Genomic DNA, 7,506 nt, shown 5'->3' on the forward strand with positions numbered 1-7,506 from the left:
CAAACGAGCTCTATCCCACTCTCGTTGTCGTCGTCTCCAAATTAGGTTAGCTTGCTACTGAGGAGTCGAACTGTGCGATCCACTGCAAAATAGGTAATAAAACATAAATAGCTAACTCCCTATAAGTTAAATAATAAAATAAGATTTTCCAATTAAAGCATTTACTGATTATTGTTTCACTTTACTCTGTCTAATGAAATAACTCCTCTTCTTCATGATTTCAATTCCATTTTAGGTTAAAGAACGATGGACCTGAAGGTGGGCAATGAGGATGATATTCTTTTTATTAGTATTCTAGTTCACGGGATGTTGAGAAAGTTACATGATGTTAAGTTAAGCAAACATCAAAAACAACATGGGAAGAAATTGGAGAGGATGCTCTATGTTGTCTTAGATGTTGTGGATAATGAGACATCTTTGGAGAAGAGGCTGATGAATTACCTGAGTTTGGAGAGGCGTATTTATGATCACCTCGACGTGCCGTGTAACAGGGTGGAAAGAGAAGCTGAAACTAGGGCAATTAGGATATGGTTTAGAACCCTAAGGGTCACGTTGGACGATATCAATGATGCATGTTATAGTTCAGCACCATCCAAGGATGAAGGTACAAACAATCATTCTTCAGATTTTATTGTTGATAATATGAATCCGATGATAGACAAACTGGAGGATCTTATTGCTCGTAAGCCCGTACATCCAGACACAAAAACAATGAAACTTTTTCAAAAGCTAAAGCTTGATAATTTTGTTGCTCGGAGGCTTAATGATGAGAAATGTCTTATAGAATTATTGTTAAAAGAACAATCAAAATCATGTTTGGAAACACTGTGTTATTCCAGTTCTGGGTGATGCTGGTCTTGGTAAGACCACACTGGTCAAACTTGTCTACATTAATGATAGGGTGCGAGACCATTTTGATATGAAAATTTGGGTTTCATTCTCTGATTGCTACCCTGATGGAGAGAAGTTTACACAACAATTGATCGACTGTGCAATTATAAGTTTAGACGAGGATGAGCAAAGGCAGTGGAAAGAGAAACTGAGGTCAATGGTTAAAGGTAAAATGAAAAATCTGGAATATCTCCAGTTGAAGCTTAGTGTGTTGCTTCTAATGAAGAAATTTTTGCTCATTCTAGATGGTGTGTCTAATGAGATTTGCTCCGAGTGGCATTTATTAAGTACCCCTCTAACTATGGGTGCAAATGGTAGTATGGTTTTGGTTACCACTCGAAGTACTGCTGTATCTTCTGTGTTGGGGACAGTTCTTCCTTACTCTTTAGGACCTTTAAGTTACAAAAATGGTTTGTCTTTATTTATACATACAGCATTTGGAAACAACCGAAGCGGTACTCTTAACGCTCCAACAACAATAACAACAATGTCTAACTGTTCTTTGGAGATGGTGAAATCCATTTCAAGGGCTTTTTAGTGTTGCAAGAGCAATTGGATATCGCTTAAGATCAAACTTTGTTCACAAACTGAAGCATGATTTCATCGAACGGGTGGACGGGTTTACTTCTCCTCTTCCTCCTTCAGAATTGTCACGACTCTGTGAAGAACTTGTAAAGTTGTGTCTAGGCCTTCCTTCTATTATAGTGGCGTTTGGGATTTTACTACGCTCTTCTTCGTCTAATAGAATGAAGTCAAAATTCTTGGGCCGTTTTGAGTTTTACGACAAAAAGATTCAAATTTCATCATCTCTGCTGTGGACATATCATGGGTTTTCATCCACACATTTGAAACAATGCTTTGTTTATTGTGCATTATTCCCCAAAGGCTACAGATTTGAGAAACACAAACTAGTGTTATTGTGGATGGCTGAAGGTTTCCTTCAACCTGAATGTGGAATGGGCATGGAAGACTTGGGTTTTGCTTACTTCGACGAGCTTCTAGAGAAATCCTTCTTGCACATCGGGAATGGGAGATTCGTTTATGAAGATTTCCCAGTTTATCAAATGCCAGATCATGTTTATGATTTGGCAAAATTTATATCTTCCCCTGGTGATGGCTATTTTAAGTGGCATGACCTAGAAAAGAGGCTATCATCATCTCGCAAGACCTTCGAATATGCACACCATTCATCGTTGTGTTGTGCTACTGTTGATGAGCGGAGTTTTGAAGACCTTCACAAGTCCAAGGGTTTGCGCACACTTCTAATCTGTATGAGACATGTTGATCAGCACATTAATAGCATTCCATCAGATATATTTCTAAACTTATCACAGATACGTGTTCCGGATTTAGCTCGAGTTGGACTTTCGGAATTTCCCAATTCAATCTGCCACTTGTCGCAGTTGAGGTTCCTCGATCTCTCTTTCAATTTTATACGACATATACCTGAGGGGATAACTATGCTTAACAACCTCCAGACATTAAGAATTAAAAGTGAGGTTACAGAGTTGAAATTCCCAAGAGACATGGGGAATCTAGTTAACCTTCATTATCTTGATTTGGGGATAGGTTATACACCATTTGTCATGCCCGAAGGTATTGGAAAAATAACTAACCTTCAATCACTTAGTGCGTTTGCTGTGGATGAAATGTACGGGAGGCTTGAAGTGTTGAGGGGATTGGTTAATCTTTGAGGATCACTTGTTGTTCTGAAGCTTGAGAATATGTGGAAATGCAAAGTTAATAATATCAAAGACTGTTTGATTGATAAGAAATGGATTCACAAGCTAGAGCTTGTATGGAATTCCTGGCAAAGTGCTATATTTGCAGCAGATACACTTGCTAGGCTCGAACCTCACAAAAATCTTAAATATCTAGTGGTCTACAGGTATTCAGGGATCAAATTTCCAACTTGGGTAAGTGACGCATCCTTCTCCAATCTTGAGACCATTCGGCTGGATGCGTGCATAAACTGTGAGTTCCTTCCCCCTATTGGACAACTTCCATCACTCAAGTCTCTCCATATAGATGGACCTATGCAACAGTTACACCAAATTGACAGTGAATTTTGCGGCAAGAGAATGGGTAAGATGAAGAGCTTTCCTTCACTAAGGACCCTACATCTTCAGTCATTGTCATACCTAGAGACATGGTCTGGTCTTGAGAAAGGTGACATGCCTCTTCTCCAGAAACTGAACATTTGTAGCTGTGGTAAGCTGATCTCACTTCCAACTCTCAGATTCCTTGTCTCTCTTCAGGAATTACATATTCAAAGCTGCCGAAAGCTTCAAAAGTTGCCAGACAAAAGGTTACCCCGTTCAGTTAGTTCTCTAATTATTGTGGATTGTCCCGTGCTATTAGAATCGTGCAAGAAGAAGTGGGGCTGGTCAAAGATTATTAAAGAGGTGCCTTCTTCAGACAGGTAAGCTCACTATAGCTTCTGTATGCAGTTTCTTGTCTTTCTAGTCTGTAAGGTCTGACGTTTTTAGGTTTTTCATTTTTCTGAGAATGTCCAAGTTCTAATTGTTTGCATCCAGAAAGAGATGAATCACTTTGTTATCCATGAAAAGATTATAGCCAACATCAAATAAATTAGCTGTCTGTTTGAAATATGAGGCAATTTGTCCTATATTTTAGATCTACGTTATGTTTTGTAACTCATTTACTGGGAATTTATCCAACTTTCTTTGGACACCTTATTGATGGTTTCTTGATCTTCTATCTCATTCTATGTATTATTGTTATCCCACTTGATTGATCTAGTTACTGTCTGCCATCATTTTAATCATTAGATACCACCTCATAACATTTTTTTCTTCTTATATTTGGCATATTGATAATCATGTTCTGCAACTTGGATGACCCAAAAATCCACTGAACAATGCAAAGAAATAACATTAACAACTAATGAGACAATTATTATAAGAGGGGAGGAAGAATGAAAAGAAGCCTGACACAGTATATATGCTAACTACCCACTTTTAGTGCATGTCAGATCTTTCTATTGTACGTAGAATCCAATCTCTCTGGTTCTTGTGCTTAATGTAAATCTCTTTATCCACGATTTTCTTTCCCCTTAGATTTGTTTACCACCTAGACCTTGTTTGCACTTGTGCTGAGTACAATTTTTCTGGTAGAGTGTTAAATCATGCTACTTTGTTCATTTAATGCTGTTTGAATTTTATGTCAAGCAATGGTGCATTCAAGGTTACGTTCTTCAGTTTAGATGAAAATTTTCTACACTGGTATGATATCTTACTTTTTGTTTTTCTGGTAATGCCTTTAGCTTGATTTCTGCTGTTGTTTGATGCAGACTCAGTTGAACTCTGGAAAAGTCGTTGCAGTAGGTCCGAGAGCTATAAAGATAAAGAGAGGAGTTTTATACTTGGTGTAAAGGAACGTGAAACTGAGTTTTCATTTGAATCTGGAGGAACCTTGACATTACAGCATTAGAAAAATTGAAAGTTTCTTTTTTCTTCCAGAAACCATTTTTTTAATAGCACCTGCTTCTAAAAGGTCAGAATGGTTTTTATCTCGTCTTGCTTCTTTCTTAACTATTTATATGCTGAAAGCCTGAAAGGATGTTGTCGCCTTTTAATGGGAGTTGGAGTTGGATTTATTTTTTTATTTTTTTTTAAGACTGGTCCAGGACATCCATTTGATAGCTAGGATTTTTCATAGTGTTCTTTTTTGCCATCCATTAGAGAAGCTAACGATGTGGCAGACTATCTCTCTAAGAAGGCTGCTTAGGAGAAGTGTCGTGAAGTCTGGGTCTGAGTGTCCATCTTTTTTCAATTTTTTGTTGTACAGTGACTCTATGGGGAGGGCTCTCCCCCGTTTTGTGAGGCCCAGCTAGTTTTCTGTAAATAAAGTCTTGTTACAAAAAAAAAAATGATATGCACAAACTGATTTTATAATTATGGCCGGTAAAGAGTGGGATATTGAATTTCTGATACATCATACTACATAGTAGTACTTTCATTAAAAAACACACTCTCTCCTCTCTCTCTCTCTCACTCCTTCTTCTCCAACAAAATCATCAAAAACAACCATTCCCTGCTCATCTGAGCAGATTTCTTGTTTTTTACTTGCTTTCTAGGTTAGTTAGTAGATTAGTTTAGTTTTTATTATGTTTTCTACTTATCTACACCGTTTTGGTGGTTTTATCTAATCTTTTGAGGTTTATTTTCGCTTTAATAGTGATTTTGGGTTATTGAGTTGGGTTTTAAGATCAATAGTGATGCTCTCCAACGACGAAATCTCCGTCTTTGTTGTCTTCGGCAACAAACTCTTCATCGGAATCTTCATCATCAACTTATCCGGCGACGAAATCTTCACCGGTGGTCTTTTTGACGACGGAAGCTTCATCACTATTTACAAGAGATTTGAGCAAATCACTCCTACTTTGGGAGCATTTCTTTTTAAAGAAGAAAAACAAACTAAATGGTTGGAATTTAATTCCGAGAAAAACCATCATTTTTCCGATTTAATCGGATCTTATTCATACTTGTATTTGTCTTACTCCGGTAATCCTTCTCTTTCTCTTGTCGGATTTCTCGATATTGTACTCTTACGGTATGTTCTTGTTACTTTGTATTCTTTTATTTTCGATCTTAAACTCATTGTTACCTTGAAATCCCATTAATGAAAAGATTCCTTATTTTTAAAAAAAAAAATAGTGATACATGGGTTTTTTCAAGTTAGTACATATTTTGATGTCAGTAAAAACAAAACTGATTAACTTGTTCTGTGGGGGTGGGGAGGAGGCCCCACCTTTTATGGCATGTTCAGAACTGTTGTAGTAAGAACCAAGATGCTACAGGGACCCGGAGGAGTTCTCAGGATTTAAATAAAGGCTCTCTCTAGGGGTAAAATCCTAACAACATTGCTAATAGGGTACCAATAGGACAAATTACTTTTTTATTTGTCCTGAATTTGGTACCTTTGTTAGTAATCTGGACCCATTAGCAGCTATGGAAAACTCGAGACATTAGACGTTGTGTGACGGCCAGGCGTTTTTGACATTTTCTTAGTTACAGGGAGAGGACTCATCACATGCCCAATAGGTGGAATCTGGTCTTCTTGTGTAGTTAATCATACATTACAAATAAAGAATGACAACATGATGAAAAGAAAAGTGAGAAGTATAAAATCGTCAAGATGATTATGGAAGTAATAAGAAACTTGTTAAGATGATTTTGAGTAATCTTAAATTAAAGAGTTCTTCCGACTCTGAAAAAAAGGATCGATGTAAGGCAAAATGATAAAGCAAAAGTAGCAAGTTACACTAAAAGAATTAGAAGCTTTTCTGTATTATGACCATAAATAATTCGGTCATATCTGCACCCCTTGGCATAGAGCTTCTTAACGCCACACCAATGCACTGCAACATTCATATTCTCATATTGGAGAGAGAGTGTTCATCGATACAGAAGTTATCTGCTCCATCCTATCATCTGGTATCTCATTCTATTGTGAAGTAAACATACTCTTGGAGTTGGAGGAGTATAGACTATTTAGATTTTGTTCAGTCACTTTGGACCACAGGAAAGACGACCAAAATACCTTTGTTATTAACAGATCACAGCCCTTATTATTCCAGGCTCAAGATATATGCAAGCTAATACTTATTAATCATCAGTTGGTTTTAAAACTGGTAAGATTTGTGCTTAAATGTTACATATTCTTCTGCACACAACGCCGCTGTACTGATCTTTGGTGCCTTTTACTGGGTTTGCAACACCTTTAAGAACTCCAAATTCGAGTCAACTCAACAGCTCCTGAATAAATTATGAGTGTAACTGGGTTTCAATTTCATGGCAACAGGTGATGTGAATGAGGGGGGCTGGCTCTTCGGATGCTGAAAATGAGGTTGGCAGGAGGGTGGAAATTCTGGTGTCTCTTCTTCAGTTTGCAGTTCCTAGACATGGTGAGACGAATTGCAAGTGGACATTGTCAATTCTATCAGCCTAAGTTCCAAACGGGAAACCAAAGCTCTTACAGAGTTCTGCTGAAGATCCAACATGCAAATGGTGGTCTCTTTTGAGAATGTAATTGCTCTAGATACTGCCACACCATAGCCTTTTCGGCTTTGAAGACGATCTTGAAGAATACCATAGCTGACAGCTCAGGCCTATATAGGGACGGCACTAGGAGTGAATTTATAGGCTCCTACAGGTAGAAGAAGTACTACTAATAAGGGGGATGTTTCAGAGCCAAGGTTAAGGCTCATTTATCAGAACACGGGGTAACAAAGACGGCTCGAGAGTTGCCTAGGGTTTCTTACCCAGCAACACGTTTGGAGACCACAGAGAGGTCTTCCAGGACGAGCAAAGCAATTGCTGTTCACACGGACAAGATAACGAGGAATCGAACTGTTATATGAACACTCGAGTAAGAGTATGGCAACCCATGGTTGAGGAACTGAATATACCAGAAACTAAAGCATCAATAGATGTGGACCTAAGTCCTGCCAAGCAAAGCTGTATAAAACCTAGTATGATGGAACTGCAGTAGACAGAGAATTTGGGAATAAGCTCACAAAAATTCCAATATCTTGAAGGGGACAAGAGCATCCTAGTAGCAGAAGATAAAATGCGCAAGTTGGACAGAGTT

At 38.0% G+C, this 7,506-nt stretch overlaps 1 protein-coding gene across 5 annotated transcripts; it reads left to right on the forward strand.

Moving 5' to 3' along the window:
- On the forward strand, window positions 1-4,772 carry LOC113323683 (putative disease resistance RPP13-like protein 1). 5 transcript variants are annotated; one of them, XM_026572020.1, is made up of 4 exons: window positions 1-93; window positions 236-3,102; window positions 3,253-3,313; window positions 4,205-4,772. In XM_026572020.1, exons 2-4 carry the CDS (start codon window positions 2,616-2,618, stop codon window positions 4,212-4,214), a joined length of 558 nt encoding a protein of 185 aa, XP_026427805.1. In that variant the 5' UTR covers window positions 1-93; window positions 236-2,615; the 3' UTR covers window positions 4,215-4,772. The 5 variants fall into 3 exon arrangements, 2 of the variants coding, with proteins under 2 accessions (XP_026427805.1, XP_026427804.1); XR_003347773.1 differs by having other exon boundaries at window positions 236-3,060; window positions 3,150-3,313; XR_003347772.1 differs by having other exon boundaries at window positions 236-3,313.
- The last annotated feature ends 2,734 nt before the right edge of the window (window positions 4,773-7,506 follow it).

This window comes from Papaver somniferum, chromosome 11, assembly GCF_003573695.1.
Source record: "Papaver somniferum cultivar HN1 chromosome 11, ASM357369v1, whole genome shotgun sequence".
NCBI lineage: Eukaryota > Viridiplantae > Streptophyta > Magnoliopsida > Ranunculales > Papaveraceae > Papaver > Papaver somniferum.

What these genes read in the sequence shown, in the direction of transcription:
- LOC113323683 (XM_026572019.1), top strand. Translation starts at nt 2,616, where the DNA reads ATGTGGAAATGCAAAGTTAATAATATCAAAGACTGTTTGATTGATAAG.